Raw genomic sequence first — 23,220 nt, forward strand, 5'->3', positions numbered from 1 at the left:
TTTACTTAAATAAAGATATAATCTGACAGGCAGAAGCAGGGTTATACAGCTGGGGGACACATTCAAATTTGGGTTTAGATAAACGAGGTAAAATACACGGTTGGAAGCACTATAAGATATGGTCAGACTGCATTCTCCATGAATGGGCAAGTAATTGTGTGTATGAAAACCAAAAATATAGAAAGCGAATAGTGTGATCAGGATGGATAAAAACTGTGTTTAAGAGGTATAATGGACTAGAGCAAGGTTACAGTCCCTTTTAATTGCAGGCAGAGTGAGTACCTATCTAAGCATATGTAATATGCTCAGGACATAATTGAAAACGACAGAAATCTCAACGTATCCTTCCTGGTAAAATATTTTATAAATAATATGTAGATTTAGCATTATGTTCTGGCCCCTTAGGTTGTATGAAGATGGGGCACTATTTAAAGATTACTTATAGTCCTTTCAAATGTTATGCTATTTTTGTTAAGGCAAGTGAATATTTTTTCTAGGGACACGTAATAGTAGATGCAGTAAAGAGTGATATATATATATATATATATATATATATATAATACCAGGACGTAAACACAGGTAAGTAGAAGATCTACTCTAGGTCTCGGTATTATGAAGGATTTATATCTTTAAATACGACTGGGTATATAGCACATATAACAAGTGTAACTAATACAGTAAAAAAAAAAAGTGATACAGTGCGACAACAGAACTGTTGTAACCACCTAAGAGGGACCCCTCAAACCACTCTAACAATAGCAAATAAAATACACACAATGGTGGATCACACTTCTTATGGCTTCCTAAAATAAAAAATAAAATGAAAACATAAAAGCCTATATGTTTTTATTTTAGGAAGCCATAAGAAGTGTGATCCACCATTGTATGTATTTTATATAGCACATATATATTCAAACAAGGGACACTATGTACAAAGATTTATTATGAAGTTTTGTAGTGCATGTGTTCTACTTCTATAAATAAGATGATCATTTTGCCAATACAAACAAAGCTTATACTAACTAGATCCTGCAGAGCAGCAGTGGTTATTAGATCTGAAGGTTCTTTTCAGTCCAAACTGTGATTTGTTTGAATTTGGGCCAATCCATAATCTATCGAATTCCCTAAGTAGGGCCTGAAATCCTAAATAACAAACCAAAAAGCTGCACAATGGCCAAACATGTTTGTTTTAATTTGTGATTTTGAATTCTGCCTGGCAGGTTTTCAGTACCGGAATTCTACTCAGAGGAATTAATATGTGTTCCGAAAAATTTTAACTTTCTCGTCATGCAAAGGTATAGTGATTACCTTGAAGCCCTGCAGTTTATTCTTCTTTGGGAGTAAGGTAACCTGCAGTAAAGATGCAAATATTAATGCAGGGATGTATAGGATTAAACTTTTGGAATAGATCAGTCTTTCATGACCGTTTGTAGTTACAGAACAATGGTGGTCGTGCAGTAGAAGAGCACAAGTAGTTCAGACTGGTAAAGAGGTTAAGGGCCTATGTAGCAAAAGAGAGAAAAGCTGTACTTTAATATTGAGACATGCTGTGCAGGGTATTAATAGGTTATGACTTCAGAAACAGTGCAATGAGTTACATGGCGTTATTGGGAGATGAATGTGTATTGGGGAAGGGAAGAGCACTGAATTAGCCCAGATTAGTTTTTTATTAGTGTGTCAAAACATACAGGATAGTTAGAGAATCTGTCTACAGCAGAGTATGTATCGGTTGGTATAGAGTTAGTTCTAGGATGAAACATCTGCAAAGTATTAGTGAAAAGTACAAAATAGTTCAAGAATGAGGTAGCCTGTAGAAGAGAAATGATCGTGCCAGGATATTTATAGCATATTAAGCCTCTGTGAGAGAGCATTGAGGAATATAGCAAAATGATAAGATAAGAGAGCAGTGAGGTATACAGGGTATTTAAAGGATTATAATTGAAAAGAAATGATTATGTAAAAGAAAGGTATACAGGTTATTTATAAGGTTATTCTGTAAGAGAATGAAGCATAAGGTATTTATAGGGTTATGAGCAGTATGTGGTAGTTATAGTTTGAGGGTGAGTGGTGAGGATTATCGATAGTTAATTGTTTCAGCAATAAAAAGGGAGGGCTGTAGGATACGTAGTGGCCTATGCTCATGCAAGTTGACAGCAATGGGTAAAGAAGAGCCATAGGGTAAAATATAACCCATCAGTGAAGTATTACAAGACATGTATTAAAAGGCAAATTGCAATTGAGACAATAAAGTTATAGATTGAGCAATACTGTAAATGGGCATTTAAAGGGGCACCACAAGGACCATAACTACTACAGCTCATGTCAGGGCATAGAGGACATGTCAGGAGCCCTCAAGCACCATCCAATGTTAAGCAGTCAAAACTTTTGGTCTCCTCAATATCACTAATGGAAATTGACTGAGAATCTCAGCTGAGCCATTTAAAGAAAATATTTCATAGCCGTAAGACTTGCCCAGTGTATTATTTCTGTTGCCCCTCTGGATACAAAAACGTGGATAAACAAGGAGGAGGCTACTATTAAACCATGGTGAATATGTGATATTCTCAAACCCTGCTGGCCATTCCTTTCAACCACCAAACCTTCTACAGTTTTGGGGGACTTCTTGTCTACAAAATGTCTCTACCTGGGACAAGGAGATTCACATATGCCCATCTAATATTTGGAATGCTAAATTGTCACTATCTAGCACGATAGGGGATCTGGTCAGCTTTCATGTCATGAATAGCTTCGGAATAGGAAGAATATTTACTTCAGGAAGTTTTTCAAATATTTACAAATCAGGTATTTTTAACACATAAAACCATTGTGCTGGTAGCATCACTCAATATGCCAAGATTATTAGCTCCATATTGCCATACATATGCCCATGATCATAATAAATCACCATCTGTTATGGAGCACTTATCCCATAAGCAACCCCTGCAAAATGTACCTACATGCAAAATCGGGAACACAAGCAAATCAATTACAGACTCATGATGATATTTTTATAAAGTGTCCCTCACTTCCACATATTTCCAACAGTCAGGAATGTGGCAAGTTTAGTTCCCTGCTTCTTTATAACAATGGCTTTGTCCTGTCCTCCTACCACTATACAAAAGTTGCCTCTAGGGCCAGAAATCAGAAAACAACGTATCATATTTTATTTTCCTTGTTGCAACATTATTGGCTAAAATTCAATGCTGGAAATCTCAAATGATCCAAAACCTCACCACAATAATTATTATTATTATTATTATTTTATTATTTATATAGCGCCAACAAATTCCGTAGCGCTGTTTCTTTTTCCAAACCATGATTGGGAACAGACTCATAATTTGTATGATGAATTGGTCAGGATACCAGGTGTGTGTTGTCTCCCAAGCTTCCCTAGAAACTTAAGAGACATAATATTAGATGAGCATCCTTGCAACATATGCACCTCTATGATGTAATGATGGTATTCCTTGTGCATTGACATGACAGTGTTCAAATCTATACTTCACCTTTTTCCTAGATTGCCACCTTTTATCTTCTGCTCTCTTCTTCTTAGTGGCATCATACATTTGTTTCTTGAAATTCTAAAATATAAAATCTAAACATTATTTAGTATATAAAAATATAATGGGCTGCCCTATGACTAACGGTACCCTAGCCTTGCTACAATTTAAAGAAATGTAACATTTAATACCATCTTCTGTGCTTTTTCTTTCCCATAAGTGCTCAACCTTTCTCATATCCACCTCTGCAATATATTAGAAATGAGAGTATCCCACTTGTATTATATTCTTCGCCTTCTTTAATAGTGCAGTGGGAGGCATAGAGAATCAATGTTATGGCATCAGCTGGGAAATGCTTATCTACTTCCGTGTTCAGTTACCCCATCCTTGTAGCTGTGTTATATATAAGATAGGATATACTACCAGTATTTACGAACCTTGCACATCGGTGTGAGCTGTAATCCACTGTACCTATTAGTATATATTAATAATGGCATGCCATTTTTCTATGTGTATAGGCGTATATGTATATTGGGTTTATTTGATTTTGGTATATTTATGCATATTTTTGCACATGTACGGATGCTTTTTAAGAATGAAACAGCTGGAAATCTAGCATTGTGACACATTGTATGCTAGTATATAATTACTTTAAAGCTGTCTTAATGATTTAATTGAATTGTTGTTCCAATAAATCTGTAGATGTTTAGTCAGTGTCAAGAAGCAATGCTTAGAACCATTGCTCCTACTACCCTTGTATTCTGTTGATGACACCTACACTATGTACATACAAATAAATACATGTGATTTTTTTTTTTTTGTCCTGTACTGCAGATCCTATTCATGTATCTTTAGTGTGCAGTTGGTGTCTATTCTGTATTTGTGTTTTGATTTTTTTTTTCTTGGTAATATGCAGAATGTGTTTTTGTTTTTATTGTGATTTGTATTCACTTAAATTATAACCTTGTGTATTCCTGGCATTCTGCTGGTCTTGTTCTATTTTCACAGTATTATTTTATCATCAATTTTAATCATGAGAATCAGAAGCCGCTGGAGCTCCGGACGGAGGATTCAAAGGATTGCGATGAGTGGGTGACAGCAATATCACGTGCCAGGTAAAGTTTGCACTACACCGACTCATATATAATACACCCACTGCATCCAGATTACATACACACACCACCCGCTCAGTCTGGGCCTCAAACAAAATAATGCAGCTGAGACAAAACAACACACTTAGAGCAAACAATAAATATATAAATGAAATAGATCATGTTACATTCACTGTGCCCATATTACACCCACTGACCATGTGGCGTGGAAAACCACACATGGCATCTGCTGTGCCCAAACAGCACATAGAGCATCTGACACAATGAAACGAAAGAGCAGCAATTGTGCAACAAGCACCCAACCTAGGTCCTGGAAAGAGATAGAGAAGTGGTCCTACAACCACTCCAACCCTCAGTCAACCTTTAGCAAAATCCTTGTTTCTTTGGAACAAAACCGTGCAGTTTGTTAGGAGGCAGTGGGGAGGGGAGTACTGTGATAATAAGCTATAATTTCAGAAAAAAACTGTATGCTGGCTGAGGGACATCTGCGCTGGATTCAGGTAAGTCACTGAAGCGGTTTTAACCCCTTCAACGCCGTGGGAGGGGGGCGCGAGGGAGAGTGGCACTTTAAGATTCTATAGTGTCAGGAAAACGCCTTTGTGTTCCTGGCACTATAGAATCCCTTTAATTTTCTTAAAGGGACACTATAGTCATCAGAACAACTTTAGCTTAATGAAGCAGTTTTGGTGTATAGAACGTGCCCCTGCAGCTTCACTGCTCAATCCTCTGCCATTTAGGAGTTAAATCCATTTGTTTATGAACCCTAGTCACACCTCCCTGCATGTGACTTGCACAGTCTTCCATAAACACTTCCTGTAAAGAGAGCCCTATTTAGGTTTTCTTTATTGCAAGTTCTGTTTAATTAAGATTTTCTTATCCCCTGCTATGTTAATAGCTTGCTAGACCCTGCAAGAGCCTCCTGTATGTGATTAAAGTTCAATTTAGAGATTGAGATACAATTATTTAAGGTAAATTACATCTGTTTGAAAGTGAAACCAGTTGTTTTTTTTCATGCAGGCTCTGTCAATCATAGCCAGGGGAGGTGTGGCTAGGGCTGCATAAACTGAAACAAAGTGATTTAACTCCTAAATGACAGTGAATTGAGCAGTGAAATTGCAGGGGAATGATCTATACACGAAAACTGCTTTATTTAGCTAAAGTAATTTAGGTGACTATAGTGTTCCTTTAAGCATACTGAGTACTTGGTTAAAAGTTATGTGCCAAGCAAAACTGTCTTCAGCACCATGGACAGCGATTCCTTCCCACTGCAATTGACCCCGTTTAGTACGGTATATAGCATGAATAGCTGTCTTTTTAATAATTACCTTGCATTTATGAACAAATACAATCAAAGGTAAGGATCTATTTCACCCACAACACATGGCCCCAAGAACTACTGGAAATACAATCTGAACTGTCCTCGGATCTTCTGGACTATATCTATTGCACATAGAACTACTGGATTACTTCCAGTGTATCTGAACGTTCATGACTAAGTCTTTTGTACTCTTAACTTATGAACTACACTCAACAAATCTGTAATTCATGGGCTATACACTCCTTTATTATTTTAGTACAGCTGGACTACAATTAGTGCTTTTGGAAATTATGGACAATAGTAAATGCACTTCATCATTCTTCATCTTTCTGGCCTTCACAAAATGTACTTGAAAGAGCAGCTCCTTCTCTGACCTCCTTAACTGTACTTAATCCCCTTAGAGGTTTTCACCTGTGTTATGGTATTGTAATACTCTTAGAATACATTCTATGCTTGACTACACTCACTGATATTGAAACAACTTCAGAGTACTCACCACTGTCTGGAGTTCTGTATGTCATTCAGTACACTCGGTACACCAGGACTAGACCATCATCTTCCAAACTTTTGGAATAAATTTGGAATAAATTCACTATACTTGATGCTACTGGACTGAACTATTCACTGCTTACAGATGTTCTACTGTCAAAGCAGTTAGAAATTTGAACACTCCAAAACAGGACCTGCCAAAACACTTAGACTATAATCAGTGAACTCAGAACTTGTGGACGATTTTTAGGGTTGGTGACTGAGAAGATGAATACCAAAAGCTACTAATCGGGGAGAGAAATCCAGCGCGGTCTGAGCACAATAGCTATGTCTAAAAAATACATCTTCATACACGAAATCCATTTTGTGTCTTGTACCATTAATAACCATTGAGAGCAGCAAAAATAATAAGGCAATCTTGATTATATAAAATTACAAAAATCTTTTTAATATGTGCTTACAATATGAAATAGAATAAAAGATTCAATGTCATAGTTGGTGCATCTGAAAATGTATGTCATTAAATATCCACTCAGAAGTTAGTCTGCAAGTTTGTTGTTTAAAGTGCATTTCATACAGATAGTTCCTCGACTGCATTCCAAGTACTGTTCATCAAATGTCGCCTCAGTACATGCTCAGTAGCCTGACTGACCATGATAAAACAGAGGTATAATAACTGCGGTCCCTCCTACTAAAGGATTTTCTATAAAATAACTGGCATTTTACAGCTGTCATCCCATGTTCTAAGAAACTACATTTTCTACATTGATAATGGTGTTGACTTTTTCATTGAGCAGTTTTGTTCTGATCGGAGTCTGTTTTATTATGAAAGTGCTACTTAGTTATGCCATCTACTGAATAACATTTAAGCTTGATTTTAAAAAACAAAACAAAAAAAAAAAACACAATTTTTTGTCGACTCCAACTAATATATTGATCCCATTGTATCTGCTGTAGAACACTGAGTTTGGGTTTTAGTTGTGTGTGTAAAGTTTTTAGCATATCATACAAGCACTACGGCAATAGTAGCTGATTGATGCCTGGCCACTGATTCAATATAATTACCAATATGGATACAGCACTCTCCTGGATCCCAGGGTGCAACCGGGCCTGAGATTGGCCAATCCTCCGAATGCAATTTGCAGAAACATAATGATAGTCCAGACACTCAAGTTAAATCCAGTGAGCAGATATATTAAAGCAGATGCAAAGCAACGTTTCGGCCCACAACAGCTTGACAAAGGCCCTGTTGTGGGCCGAAACGTTGCTTTGCATCTGTTTAAATAAATCTGCTCACTTGATTTAACTTGAGTGCCTGGACCAACATTACTTTTCTGGACACTGATTCAGACTTCACTGCACTCAATCCTATCATCTCTCTCTAAGTCAGATAGTTCATGTTCTGTTTCTTCCCATGATGAAATTAAAATACCCAATTGGAAACTGCTATACCTGCTATATAATTCTGCTTCCTTGTTCTTAGCTACAAGACTCTGGTGACCGAGCATGAAGCATTGATGCAAAAGTATCTACATTTACTGCAAATAGTAGAGACTGAGAAGAAGGTGGCAAAGCAGCTGAGACAGCAGATTGAAGATGGAGAGGTAGAGGTGGAACGCCTGAAATCTGAGGTGAGAAAAATGGTTAATAATGCCAAACATTCATGTCAATGAATTCCCATTAATACTTAATGATCATTCTCTCTTATTACCATCACCTGTTCTTAATAGGATAGAACCCACCACAGTACATTCAAAATTACCCAACGGTTCTCAAATAACTGCTAGAAAAGTCCAAGGATTCCATCTAATAGACTTGAACATACATTTTCGGATGAATACGCATGAAAGCAAAAAGAAAACCACATAACTGGTGTGACCTTATAAGAGCAATAAGTAACATGTGGTCTATGCTGTGTTTCCCTTATAACTAATGGCACATAGTAGAGCAAACACTCACCTTAGTGTATTAACAGTGACTCTCTCTGTGGAGTATAGTGTGAAAGATAAATGCATACATAGATAGAGTATAGCTATGGGGCCATCTAGTTAGTGCAGACCTGTAAAAATTCTGAGTTTAGTGGCGATGAGCGTGTTACTTGTGGGTTGCCAAAGGTTCCTTTAAATTCAATGAATACAATGTGTTTGTAAACCCGACAAACCTAATGCCTTAAAGTGAATTGAGGTGATGTAGGAGTGACATGTGGAGTTGCCAGTAGAGTTTATGTCCCTTCCTCCTGATTACTCAGCTGCTGTGACCAGAATGTCAGCCAAAGATGCCAAATTTCATATAACCCTGCCTCATTGCTTTAGCTGACCAATGGAGCTACCAGGAACTCCAAGTTACTGGTATCGTCAACTCTAGTAATCCACTGTTCTACAGATGGGACCTGAGATTGATCCTGTATACTAGGATTAGATTGTTTGTTTCACTCAGCAGAAACCATAATAGGCTCTGCTGATGGTGTTCATTAAATGATTTAGGCCAACCGAGGGTAACCTGTGAAGGGGTGAGTGTTTAAGGGACAGGAAGAACCTCTTTAAGTGTGGACATAACTTGATTCCAGGAACCCGGGGATGTACCTGCAGAACAACCAAATATGCTCCATAGTCAAGCCCCTCCCCTCCCCTCTCCCCCCCCCACCCTTCCCTCCACACCTCTAACATATCACTCACTGTAGGAAAAAAAGTATGAAGCTGAGCAGGTGTATGATACCACTGCGTCACACGTTTGTCATATTTTCTTAAAATATCCTCCATGCAATTTGGTTATTTAAAAATAGAAACATCAGGGAGCTCTGCACCTCTAAATCCCCCCATGATCCCCTACCCAATGCCACGGGTGAGGAATATAATAAATTAGTCCTATAGGGCTCAATATGACCCCAATATTAATATAAGGCAGATTGAAATCCTCCCTTATGCCCCCAACCGTCATGCCATGTCTACAGTGAGCAGCTATTGCATGTCCAGTGCGGGGCTATTAAATAAAATGAATGAGGTGGACCTATTGGTGGCGAGTGGTGGAGGGACCCATTGGCTATTGGGCACTCCCTCTGGGAAAAATTCCCAGGCAAGTCTTGACAAAAGTGAGACTTGCCTGACATAGACTCTTATATGGGTTTTTCTGCTATGCATGCTCAGTCTGCACCTAACCTTTGAAGATGTATTATTATTTTTGTATCACTTTTTTTTGTTAGTTTGTTAGTTTGTTTTAGTAATTTGGTCCGTTTATTTATTGTAATCGTTCATGTTTTTTTATTTAGCTTTTTTGGGGGCTGAAGACAAGATGTTTTAGAAAGATAGAAGACACCTAACATAATTATAATATATTTTTTTTTTTTTCAAATTCTTTATTTTTGAGTGATTGAGTGAACATAAGTATCTCGCAATGCCACAATAGCATATGCAAGATTGGTGATATTACAGCATTTTACAGTTATGACATTTAGGTTTTAGCACATTTTTAGGTAAAGAGTTAGTCAGGCAATACATACACGTCTTATGATTGTACACAGTTATGAAAGAAAAGCGTATGAACAAGACGTGGCGAGTAACAGGTAAAAAAAAAAAAAAAAATGAAAAGGTCAACAATTATACTGCGTTAGCAAAATATTAAAAGGAGTTAACATCAACTGGGCATGAGTACAAACGAGGAGACACAGACAGGCAGTCTGCTTCCCTACCCACATTAAGAGCTCAGTATAGAATCTCATTTTAAAGAAACAAAGGCTGCATAATATATAACATTGCTTTTCCTGCTAGATAGGATGCTGTTTTGCTTGAATTCAGTAATAGCGTATTTTAGACAAAAAAGTAAACCATCAGTGTAATGCCTTATATACACAGGTTTGGGTTGCTGTCTCAAGGTATGCTGGCATGTGGTCTAATACAATGCCGTGTAGGTTGTCAAAAAACACTGTAGGAACTCTGTAGGAATTAAAGTAAACTGAAATAATATCAGGTTACAGACCATTACTGAACATTTATCTAGCATGTAAAATGCAGGTCTTATGTTATGAGGTAAGGTGAGGGAGTCCAATTGTAGCAAGGTGAATGCCTGGCAGGCTCTGCTCGTGTGCCGCTGCTCAGCCGATCCCCTCTAAGTGTTACAACGTGGTGGCGGCAGACATCTCAGGTATCCCGGGAACCTGCAGCAAATGCCCTCTTCTAGCTGTAAGCTGCGTTGCCTATGGATTCCATCTGCAGCATGAAGAGTTCATATGCGCTGTTGCCTCCTTGTGGTCGGGCTGTCATCAGACGCTGCAGCCCTGTTGTAAAGGTGCATCAGGCAGGAATCCCTCATTAAAGTGTCGCCTCTTGTCGGGTCGGCCCGAAGGTACGTTCTTTGAAGGGGGGAGCGGAGTGGGCTGCTTCTGAGCCTCGATGACGGTTTTGGTGAGTAGCCTGTGGTTGATCCGGTCTCGGCGCCATCACATATGGCCTCCGCCATCTTGATTGCTGTGTCTTGGTGTCGGATCAGGGCGGCCCTGCTGCTGCGCCCTGGGTGGTCGGGGCCCGAGGGTGAGGACCGGGATCACACCCCCCGGTCCAGAGAGGGGGGGGAACAGGGCCATTTCCTAACGGGTCTGGCCCTTGGCTGAGCACCGATGGGCAGGATAGCGGAGCAGCGGCCGTCTGCTCCACTCACCGCCGGAGTAGGCCTCTTTTGCACCAGTGAGGATTCTTCCTCCAGGGGACTGAAACCCATCAGGCCAGACTCACCCTGGGTCCGGTACTCTCCACCCAATGAGGACCACCGACGCTGGTTGGCTTTTTATGCCAAAAGTCTCATTTTTATGCTTATTTTATTTTGAATTCCAGGAGCTGGTCTGACATGCGACCGTCTTGCTCGGCGGTCCGGCCCCGCCCCCATTATAATTATTTTTAACAGGAATTTAGTTTATTAGGCTTACATTACTGTGTTTATGGTGGGGAAGGGTAGGTAGGGTGTTTTTATTGGGAGGAATGGCTAGGAGCTTGGAAAACACTAGCCACCTGGGGGTGGGCAGCCAGTGCCTAAATTGTAGAAGGGGCTCTATAATATGTATATCCCCCTTGTGTATATATATATATATATATATATATATATATATATATATATAAAGCTTGCACGTTATCAACTGTGTATTTATATCAGCAGCTCCACCACTAGTTATAAATCAAGTGTGAGTCGCCCCATGAGATGAGACTAGTGAATAACATAATACATGAACGGTTAAGGTAAAGGCATGTAAGGAACTACGACAATAAACTCTTTAGGAGGTGAAATAATGACATGTTTAAACACTTGCTACTTTACGATTAGTTGATGTGCAGAGAGCAGTTCATGTGATCAAAGGCATGGTGTGGAGGATCGGCTATAGTGGGACATGCTTGGCAGGCTGCTGTTTACTGCTTGTGCTCATCCAATCCCTTCTGGGTGCCAGGTGCAGACCCTGGGAGTCCCTGATACCTGGAACAACAAAGGCAAGTCTCTGGCTGAGTGCCGGGTTCGCGGTTTGAGGTGGTGGAAGCTTGTTTTGTCGGGTGGTCGGATCTGTCCCGGTGGTGCTTCACGTCCGGTGCGGGATTGTGGGGGCTTAAGGTGGAGGCGAGTGCTTGACGTGGGGCAGGCTCTGCATTTCTGTTCGTGCCTCCGGTGTCAGGATCCCGCGGGCGGCTGCGAGGGGAGGCTGCAGTCCGCTCGCGGCACTCCGCGGTCCCCTTCCAGGCATGCGCTCGGCGGGCGGCATCCTCCCAGCCATGGATGCCGCCTGCGTCTTCTTCTACGTCCCCCAGCGGCAGCATGCATGATGCTGCACGCTGGGAGACCGCCCATTTTAATAAACGCCGGGGTCAGCCACCTGACCCGGCATTAAAGGCACAGTGCCTTAATCACAGTGGGAGGTCTAGATATCTCCCACGTGTGATTGTTAATTCTGATTGGAAATGATCCAATCAGAATTAACCTATGAATTTAAATACTTGCCTTTCCTGTTCCTCTCTGCCCTGTTGTGGTCTTTGCTTGCTAGTATTGCTACTGAACTTGTGTTTCTGGTTACGTACTCTCTGGCTTGTTTATCTGACTTTGTGACTTTCTCCTAACCTTTGACCTCGGCTTGTTTCTCGTTATTCTGTCTTCTGGTTCCCCTTACTCGGCTTGTCTCCTGACTATTCTTTGTGTGCTTAGCCCGGCCTCTCTAAGGTCCGCGACTGCACCTTTTCTGTGTGTGTGTTAGCGTGTTTGGTTCCCGGAATCGTGACATTACAACAGGGCCATAATGGAACCTGCTGACATTCCGCAGCTCCTAGTTAATCAGGAGGCTAGAATGGATGGTTTAGACCACCGTATGGATCAGTTTGCTCAAGCTTTACAAACCATACTGGCTCGTACAGCACACTTGCAACCGGCCGTTCAGGAGGCTGCTGCTGCTGTGCCCGAACCCATTCCCACTCCGGTACCCGTTCCTGCTCATGTAGTTCATATGACGCCGCTACAGCGGTGACCCAGCATTGTGTCGTGGTTTCCTCAACCAAATTGATATCCATTTGGTGATGAATCCACGTTCCTATCCCACTGACAGATCCAAAATTGCCTTTTTGATAAACCACTTGTCCGGGAGAGCTTTAGCATGGGCCAACCCCATGTGGGAGAATACGTCTCCTATGTCCTTTGCAGATTTTTTGACAGCTTTCAAATGCACATTTGATCAACCCGGTAGGGTTGCCTCTGCTGGCAAAGCTCTGCTTAGGGTCCGACAGGGTAACAGATCTGTAGCGGATTATACTATCGAATTCCGCACTCTAGCAGCTGAAGTGGTTTGGAATAATGACGCCCTCGTAACAGCCTTTCAGGAGGGTTTGTCCGCTTACATACTAGATGAAATAGCATCCAGGGAATTGCCTGTTCTTCTGGATGATGTTGTAGACTATATAATTCTTATTGATAACCGTATTAGAGAGAGGCGTAATCAAAGACGGATGGATACACGGGTGTTACCTGCTCTACCCAGTACTGCATTACTAGCATTACCCGCTCCTAGGCAACCATCCCCCGAACCCATGCAATTGGGTGCTACGGGGTTAACTGAGGCTGAAAGAGCGTATCGTAGAAGGGAGGGGTTATGCCTTTATTGTGGAAAGAGGGGGCACCACTGTAATACCTGCCCTAAGTTACAGGGAAACTACAGCACCTAAGGCCTAGAGAGGGGTCGGCCTCCGGTGTTATGACTTTGTCCCCTCATGTGTCCATCTCCAGACCGTTTATTACGGTTTCTCTTTTGGTCAATAAAACCACTATAACAACCAAAGCCTTGATCGATTCAGGTGCGGCAGACAACCTTATGGATGAGAACTTTGCTAAAACCGCAGCCTTGACTTTGATCCAAAAGGCCACTTCTTGGCCGTTGAGGCCATAGATGGTAGACCACTTGAGAAACCTCTGGTGACCCATGAAACCCAAGAAATAGTTATGTCTGTGGGTGCTTTGCACAAGGAAAGGTTAACCTTCCAAATAATTGACTCCCCTACTGCTTCCATCGTTCTGGGTTTTCCCTGGTTAGTTAAAAACAACCCTGTACTTGATTGGGGTTGTTTAGATATACTCTCCTGGGGGGAATCTTGTCAACGAGACTGTATGGCTCATGTACGTCCTGTTTGTTTACTCAACGTGCCCACGGCTAAACCACTTTCGGTTTCTGTCCCTTCTGTATATGCAGACCTTGCATTGTTTTTTGAAAAAAGGGAGGCAGATAAGCTACCTCCACATCATGACTATGAATGTGCCATAAACCTGTTACCGGGTACTATGCCTCCTAGGGGTAAGGTCTACCCTCTTTCTGAGAAAGAAAACCAGGTCATGGAGGAGTACATACGGGAATCCTTAAGTAAAGGTTTTATTAGAAGGTCCTCCTCACCTGCTGGTGCTGGTTTCTTTTTTGTGGCAAAAAAGGAGGGCGATTTGAGACCGTGTATAGACTACAGGGCTCTGAACAATATAACGATTAAAAACGCCTACCCTATCCCCCTCATCACTGAGCTGTTTGATCGTGTTAACTAAGTACTTCACTAAATTAGACCTCAGGGGGGCTTATAACCTTGTCCGTATAAAGGAGAATGACGAGTGGAAGACAGCGTTCAATACGCTTAGTGGGCATTACGAATATCTGGTCATGCCTTTTGGACTGTGTAATGCTCCTGCTGTGTTTCAGGACCTCATAAATGATGTCCTTAGGGATCTATTGCATGTCTGTGCCGTGGTGTACCTTGACGACATACTTGTATATTCTCCTGATTTGAAGTCACATCATAATCATGTTAGGATGGTGCTTAAAAAGTTATTACAGAACGGACTTTATTGTAAGTTAGAAAAATGTTTGTTCGATCAGACCTCTGTGCAATTCCTAGGATATATAATTTCTGAACAGGGTTTCAGTATGGATCCTGCTAAATTGGAAGCCATACTGTCCTGGCCACTTCCCCAAGGACTTAAGGCTATCCAGCGTTTTATAGGATTTGCTAACTATTATAGGAAATTTATAAAAAAACTTTTCACCACTTATCTCCCCTATAACGAAGCTGACTAAAAAAAGGTCTACACCCTAGGGTTTGGACTCCTGAAGCCCTTAAGGCCTTCAAAACTCTCAAGAAGGCATTTGCCTCTGCTCCAGTGCTACACCACCCTAATCCTTCTCTTCCCTTTGTTATGGAAGTAGACGCTTCTGAATCGGGTGTGGGAGCAGTACTGTCACAGAGGTTATCGTATGATGAACCCCTCCATCCCTGTTGTAACTTTTCAAAAAGGTTGTCTGATCCAGAAAAGAATTACGATGTTGGGAACAGGGAACTATTAGCTATTGTGTTAGCTTTTAAGGAATGGAGGTACTTATTAGAGGGTTCTAGACACAAAATTATGGTTATAACAGATCATAAGAACCTCTCCTATATAGCTGATGCTAGAAGGTTGTCTGCCCGGCAGGCTATATGGTCTCTATTTCTTTTGCGCTTCCAATACGTTATTACCTATAGACCTGGTTGCCGTAATGCCAAAGCTGACGCTATCTCTCGACAGTATGAACCTTTAGAATTTGTTAACCCAACTCCTGAACCTATTGTACCTGCATCTCAGATAACAGCTGCTACCCGTTTGGTTGTTTCGTCTCCTTTCCTTGATAATATTAAGACATACCAAACCCAAGCACCCCCTGAGACACCTGTTGGTAAACTATACGTTAAAGTAAATGACAGAAAGAAGTTGTTAACTTTATTTCACACCGCCAAAACTGATGGTCATCCGGGGGTTACCAAGACTTATAAGGGCCTCCTTCAACAGTTCTGGTGGCCTTCACTTAAGCGAGACGTAGTGGATTTTGTACAGGCTTGTTGGGTCTGTACGCAGTGTAAGTCTCCTAATGTGAGACCCCAGGGTCTACTGATGCCTCTATCTGTACCCAAGAAACCATGGACCCACTTATCCATGGATTTTATTGTAGACCTTCCTCCTTCTGATGGTCAGACAGTGATATTGACTGTGACGGATAGGTTCTCTAAAATGGCGCACTTTATTCCGCTTAAGAAACTGCCTTCTGCGATTCAGCTTGCTCAGGTGTTTGCCAAGGAAGTGTTCCGCTCGCATGGGGTACCTCAGGATATCGTATTTGACAGGGGCCCTCAATTTGTCTCTCGGTTTTGGAGGGGCTTTTGTACTGAGATGGGGGTCTCCTTGTCGTTCACTTCATCCTATCACCCGCAATCTAATGGTGCAGCCGAACGTGCTAATCAGTCTGTGGAATTGTATTTGCGCTGCTTCACTAATGCGCACCAGGACGACTGGTCTCGCCTCCTTCCGTGGGCTGAATTTGCCAGGAATACGGTGTCTCATTCGTCTACTGGCTTAAGTCCTTTTGAGGTTGCTTATGGGTTTTGGCCTTCTGTCCTTCCCAGTGCGTTCTCTGACAAGGGAATGCCCGCCTTGGACCAGCACCTCGCCTCTTTGCGGAAGATGTGGGATCAGGTCCATATTGCGCTGTCTCGTTCAGCAGCTGCTCAGAAGAAGTTTGCTGATCGCCGTAGGGGTGCGGCCCCTTCTTATGCTCCGGGTGATAGGGTATGGTTGTCCTCCAGGAACCTCCGTCTCAAGGTTCCCTCGATGAAGTTTGCTCCCAGATTTCTTGGTCCCTACAAGGTGTTACGTAGGATTAACCCCGTTTCCTACTCCCTGGACTTGCCTCCTTCCATGCGTATTCCGAGCACGTTTAACGTCTCGCTTTTGAAGCCCTTGCTGTGTAACCGGTTCTCTCGTCCCCTCGGACGGCCCGTTTCCCCTCGCACTGTCTCAAGTGATGATGTCAGGATACCGCGGGCGGCTGCTCGGCTTGTCTCCTGACTATTCTTTGTGTGCTTAGCCTGGCCACTCTAAGGTCCGGTACTGCACCTTTTCTGTGTGTGTGTTAGCGTGTTTGGTTCCCGGAATCGTGACATCCGGTCCCGTCTTCGACGCCTTTTGCGTTGGTGGATTTTAATGGGGACTGCTTTGCTTAGCTGTGGTGGAGCTACCAGGAGGACACGTGGCTGCCGCCATATTGGGAGAGTCGCAGATGAGTATGTCAGCCTGGGTGGCTGTGCTCTGTGCGTCCATTAGCTCCAGACAGCCTCTCAGGGGTGGACCGGGGGGGGGGGGTAACGGAGCTCCTGCCGGGAAGTAGCTGCTCCTGGGCATCCCAGGATCGGGAGATCGGCCGCCTCTCCCGCCCTGTGAGCACCAGGCCACACTTGCCACGCGGAGGTAAGCAAGACTCTAGCTTCTTCCGTAGATAGTACCTTTAAAAAGACTATCTACGGAAAAAGCTACAGTGTATTTCTTGATGTTACATCTTCTACTACAACACAAGATTAACCCCTGCAAGACTCCCTTATAGAACATTTATGGACTCTTAAGCAAGTTTTTATATATTTTTTTGTGTATAATCTAACTTACTGTGGGATATAGGTGTTGTTATATGTATACCACTTATTCACAGAGACCAGTTTGATTTTTTACACATCCTTTATAGGCTGCCTTATTGCAAGGCTACCGTATGTAGCGCTGACATCTTTTCATATATTTTTCCAACGATATTTAGGGCAAGATCTTTAAGGAATTTTGCTTTATGTCTAGCTGCTTGGTTATATATTGCTAATATATTTTTATTTATATTTATATTTACTTTTTAAGATTGCGCTCTCCTGTTTTTCAAAGATAGTTAGTAAAAGGTTGGGCCACAATTAAGATATTGTTTTCAAGATATTAGATTCTTGCTTGAAAATAAAATTGTTGTTAATGTTGAGCTATGGTCACGGACAAGCAACGGTTTAGGACAGTAGCAAACACCCATTGCAGATTGCTCCCCTTCCTCATGATGCTTACGGTGCCTCATTGTTCACAGATCTGCAATTAACTAGTTACTACCATGCTAATGAAGGTCTCACTCAGAGGGCATTCAGATTAGTTTAACCAACAAGCAGTTGTTTAGCTGATTTTTGAAGGATTAAGGATTACATCTACTAAGTGATCAAGTGATGATGTAATGATGTAAAGGGCTTTATTTTCTCAAAAAGAAGACCAGGGAATTGTCACTAAATATAGTTGGTAATATACCCAATATCTGAATTCTTGTTAAATCCAATGCCTGAAACAATGAACAGTTTGCCATTTTTTTTCCCCTCATTTAAAGTTCCAAAAGCCATGCTTTCTTCTTATATTGGGAAGCAATTTTACTGAGCCTGTGAACAATGTCACATTTAAGTGATTGTGTTGGGAAGTTATTTATTAAGAACAGTTCTGGGGCAAAGATCTAAAAATATGGAGCAGTCACCATGGAAACAGTGGACTGTTCCTGCTGATTAGTCAACATTTACCAACTTTGCCCCAGAATTGAGTTTTCTAAACAACCTCCCACTCTGTATACCTTGTAGATAATGGGGAGGCTGTCACTGGGATGAGATGTCTGTGTCACAGCTGCTGACACTTTGATGTGTTAATGGGGATTGTTTGATAATAAAAGAGGGAAAATCTGAATATTTATGAAGTTACAGTTTCCGGCTCATATTAATCTGTTTTTCATCATCAGAACATTAACCAAATCACTCCCGGTGTATTCCATTATGCACTGACCTTGCCACAGCACACAGTGACATGCTGCTCATCTTTGTTATCATCTGTTAATTTGCAAGCATCAACAAGCTACTCAATTTAAACAAATGGAATTCAGGGCTCAGTTCTCTAGAGCTTCCAATCTAAAGGACATTGTAAGAGCTTTGATATAAAAATGTATTGTCAGATATGTGTACAGTGAAAATTGACAAATTGAGGTCCAGAAACGTACAACTTAGAAGACCAGTCCAACTGGAAGAAAATATTCAGTACTACTTGTTACTTTCCAGTAAATATTTTTATGTGCACCATGGGTGGCAGCAGTCACCATTTTTATTATTAAATAAATATTTTAAGCTAGCAGTGAAGTGGGATGATGTTTTCTGTTTAAGGACTCTTCTCTGAGAACCTCAACTGGAGAATAGTCCCGAGTTACTGACCATATACTTTGTAAATATCAGACAATATTCATAGAGAAAGACCCTGTACGGATATCTATTCTCTCTGTGCAGTCACGTCCTGTGCTCTCGATATTATGTGGTGATGGTAGAAACATACAGGACGCGCTTTGGAGACCTCGAGTAACTAACTAATTAATGTTTTATGCAGATTGCATCATTATTGAAAGACAATGAGAGGATCCAATCAACACCAAGCTCAGCTTCAACAGATGATACAGACCTTAAGAAGATAAAGAAGGTAATCCAATGCACACATCTCATGCTGACCTTTCAGCAACTCCCACCAGCCCTGTCTTTAGATAACACTATGCGTATGTGACAGGAATTGAGAATGGTGTATTTTTTTACACCGTAATAATCTATGTTAACAAAGTAATTTATTTTCAAAGTGTTTTATCGGGTAGACAACATTGCGTTTTCTTTTATTTATAAAATATTTATAATTGTATATCTTAAAGGCACACTGTAGAGACTGTGACCATTTCATCTCATTGAATTGGTTATAGTGCCTGGAGTCCTCTGGCACTGTCCCTTCATTCAGTGTTAAATAATTTTTGAGCAGTTTAACTAAATAAGGGTCCCTGGCCTCCCACAGCCCAGCCCCCATTGAGGTATGGCTAAGGCATAGATTGCGCGCTTCCTGCTGTTCATACCAATTCATACCAGTAATGGCTGTGGTGATAAGCTGAAAGCAGTCAGCTGACACTCTCGGCCAGTCACAGCCTACTATTGCAGCTCACGCTAATGCTTCCTCATTACCCAAAGAAGGAGAGAGGGGGTTGACTGCAGGGGACTCTTGTTTAGCATTAAAATATTAAGAATGGAATAATGGCATCAGGAGAGGAATAATGGCATCAGGAGACTTCAGACACTAGAACTACTTCTGTGAGATAAAGCATTTACAGTGCCTTCAGTGTCCCTAGTAGTAGTTATGAACCAGGCAAGAATGGTAAAGAGTATGTCTGTCTGGATTTGGACAATAATAATTTTTGTTCTTTTAAAGTATAAAAATTGAAAATGACATCAGAGCAACAAAATTAATTATGTGTTTTTATTACTGAGATGTTTTGTGCTGCATATCCTAAATTGAAAGTCATATTCAATGACCGCATTATATACTGTATTTCTCATATAGACCTTTTCTCTGCTAAATGATACAGCCATAATTTCTAATAAACTGAGCCCTAATGGTGTTATGTTATTGCTTTGAAGAGAGATGTAATTGAGAGGTTTTCAATCTAATACTAGGTTAAACGTTAGCTGGGGCAAAATTCTAATGGGACTTTGCTATTTGTTTCCTGCCCAATTTGGTTAATGTAATTTATGTTTTACAGAAAAGACTGAGAATATTTTGTTTATATTTAGGATCAGTCTTTCATCTTTTGTAAAATCCAGGTCAGATTTAGCTTCAGTATGTGATATATCTATTTTCCTAGTCCAGAGGTTACAGTCAGACAGTCACGCACATTCGGTTGCAGGCAGACAGTCACACATGCAAAGTTACAGTCAGACAGTCACACATGCAAAGTTACAGTCAGACAGTCACACATGCAAAGTTACAGTCAGACAGTCACGCACACTTGGTTACAGGCAGACAGTCACGCACACTCGGTTACAGGCAGACAGTCGCACATGCAAAGTTAGTCACACACACTCGGTTACAGTCAGACAGTCACACATGCAAAGTTACAGGCATACAGTCACAGAGACAAACACACAGTTACAGGCTGCCAGTCACACACGCTCATTTACAGGCAGACAGTCACACATGCAAAGTTACAGGCATACAGTCACAGAGACAAGCAGACAGTCACACACGCTCAGTTACAGGCAGACAGTCACACACACAGTCACAGGCAGATAGGCACACACAAACACTTAGTTAAAGGCAGACAGTCGCGCACACACAAAGGCACAGTTACAGTCACACAAGCCGTTGAAGTCACACAGTTGCAGTCCCACATACAGGCACACACAAAGGCACAGTTACAGCCACACACACAGTTAGTCACACACACAGGCAGACTGTCACACTCACACACCCACACAGGCAGGCAGACAGTCAAACACACACACACACACACACACCCCTTTCCATTATGGCTGGAAGGGATGAGTTGAGGCAGGCAGCTCCTGTAGCCTAGTTGTTGGGGAAGCAGGAACTCTTTGCTGTGCAGCAGCAGCTTTTAACTCCGCCTCCCCAGCCATTTAATCCTGCCTTCACTACTCGCAAGCTCCGCCCCCGCCGACCTCCTATTTTCTTTCATAGTCCCGGTGGAGAATAATTAATCCTCCACCCGGGTACCTGAATTAGCTCCCCCTGCACTCCTGTCAGCCGGCCATGTGTGAGCTGTGTCGGCCACATGTCGCCCCCTGATCCATGGCACCCTGTGCAGCTGCACAGCTCAAACACCCCTAAGACTGGCCCTGGCCACAAAGTGGGAAATACTTGCCCAACTGCCCAGGCAGACTACATATGACACATACCTCTGCTGTGACTGCACTCTCTCATCCATTTTTGTCAATGGTATATGACAATTAAATCATGCCAGCAGGCCCCCTCCTACAGCATAACTCCCTGTCTCAAACCCTTATGTCAAATGACACATAAAATAATGAATAAGATTCTCATATTCTATGTTTACTTTTATTTCAGTGCATTTGCTTAGTGTCTCCCTAAACTAAAATGGTGATCTAGAGAGATATCAATTACACTTCACTGACAAGTCCAAAAAACCCCATAAATTATCATCTGAGGTTACTGTGTATCTTGTGCCCTTGTGGGCAGGTTCAGTCTGATATGTGGTTTGTGTAGAGTCTCTCTGTAATGGTACAAGTAAGCAAAAACATGTTTGATACCTGAACAGGGACTAACCAAAAGTCAGGCTACTGAGGTTTTGCTAATTCTTAGGGTTCTCATAACTGTTTGTTTTGGCTTCAACACACACAACAACACACAACACCAGACCCACTCCTACAGCATACCTCGATTTCTACTGCTACATACAAACTCTGTCTCTCTAAACATTTGATTAAAGTTGACCTTATAAGTTTGAATAATGTAAGGTGATGGAGGAAGTGATTACTTCTTCTGAAGATAGGACCAATAACTGAGCAGCAGCCTGGTTGGCTTGATTTCAATTTGATGATATCAAAACAAGGATATCTCTATTTTTTTTTTTATTTCTTTTCTTTTTATTGTATAAAAGTTTTAACAATTGCATGTGAGGTACCCCAAAGGCAATCCTCCAGCACATTGAAACAGCCAGACACAACGATATATGTTAAAACACGACAAATTAAACAAGCAAAAAAAAAAAAAAAAAAAAAAAAAAAAAAAAAAAAATTTATAACCAAAAAAAAAACACACCATGACTATTGAAGGCATACATATGCTGGCAATATATTACAATATAGACACTATGTAGAATTAAACACCGAAGGTTTCCACAAAGAAAGTGCAGTGTTCCATTGAAAACCATCATACACATATGTATATTGCAATCGCGCTACATTTGTCCACTGCCAACCGCTATCTGATGGAATTCGCACCAAGAATTTCCATGGTATAGCTGTTATATTGATAAACATAAAAAAAAAAAAAAAAAAAAAAAATAATAATAATTTAGACTACAAATATATTACGTTCTCTGAGACTCGATATGGGGGAAGCACAATCCGTTATCATATATTCTGTTTATTTGTCCAGGGTGACCATAGTTTGGCCACATCTCTAGTACCAAAAAAGGGGTTTGATTCCATCCTGTACTGATAATCTATTTGCTCCATAATATTATGCCATATTAATGGGATAGAGGATTTCCAGGCCCTAGCTATACATATTTTAATGGCAAAAAATATATGGGTCAAAAGGTATTTTTGATATTTATCTTGCGAAGGGAAACCAATATTAAAGAGAAAGAGTTGAGGGCTAATTTCTTTTATCTCCCTAAAAATAGAATTAATAAAGCCAAGCATTTGAATTTTTATATTATTAAGACCCCGACACTCCCACCATATGTGATATATAGTACCCTCCTCGTTTCCACATCTCCAACAGTTCCTAGAATATACAGATGATATTTTATATAATCTAGCCGGTACCATGTACCACCTATATATTATCTTTAAGTGTGTTTCATAGAGAGAGACGCTATGTATACAACGCTTAACTAGGAGTGTAGCATTGGTCCATTCCAAAAGTGGAAAGGATTCCCCAATATCTTGTT

At 41.1% G+C, this 23,220-nt stretch overlaps 1 protein-coding gene across 1 annotated transcript in view; it reads left to right on the forward strand.

Moving 5' to 3' along the window:
* The window catches only part of RASGRF1 (Ras protein specific guanine nucleotide releasing factor 1), a 76,513-nt gene that overhangs the window by 5,464 nt on the left and 47,829 nt on the right, over positions 1-23,220 (forward strand). The window contains exons 2-4 of the mRNA XM_063448694.1: positions 4,509-4,615; positions 7,903-8,050; positions 19,140-19,229. Of these exons, the coding sequence (XP_063304764.1) occupies positions 4,509-4,615; positions 7,903-8,050; positions 19,140-19,229 (345 nt within the window). The remainder of the gene's footprint in view (positions 1-4,508; positions 4,616-7,902; positions 8,051-19,139; positions 19,230-23,220) is intronic.

This window comes from Pelobates fuscus, chromosome 3, assembly GCF_036172605.1.
Source record: "Pelobates fuscus isolate aPelFus1 chromosome 3, aPelFus1.pri, whole genome shotgun sequence".
Lineage (NCBI taxonomy): Eukaryota > Metazoa > Chordata > Amphibia > Anura > Pelobatidae > Pelobates > Pelobates fuscus.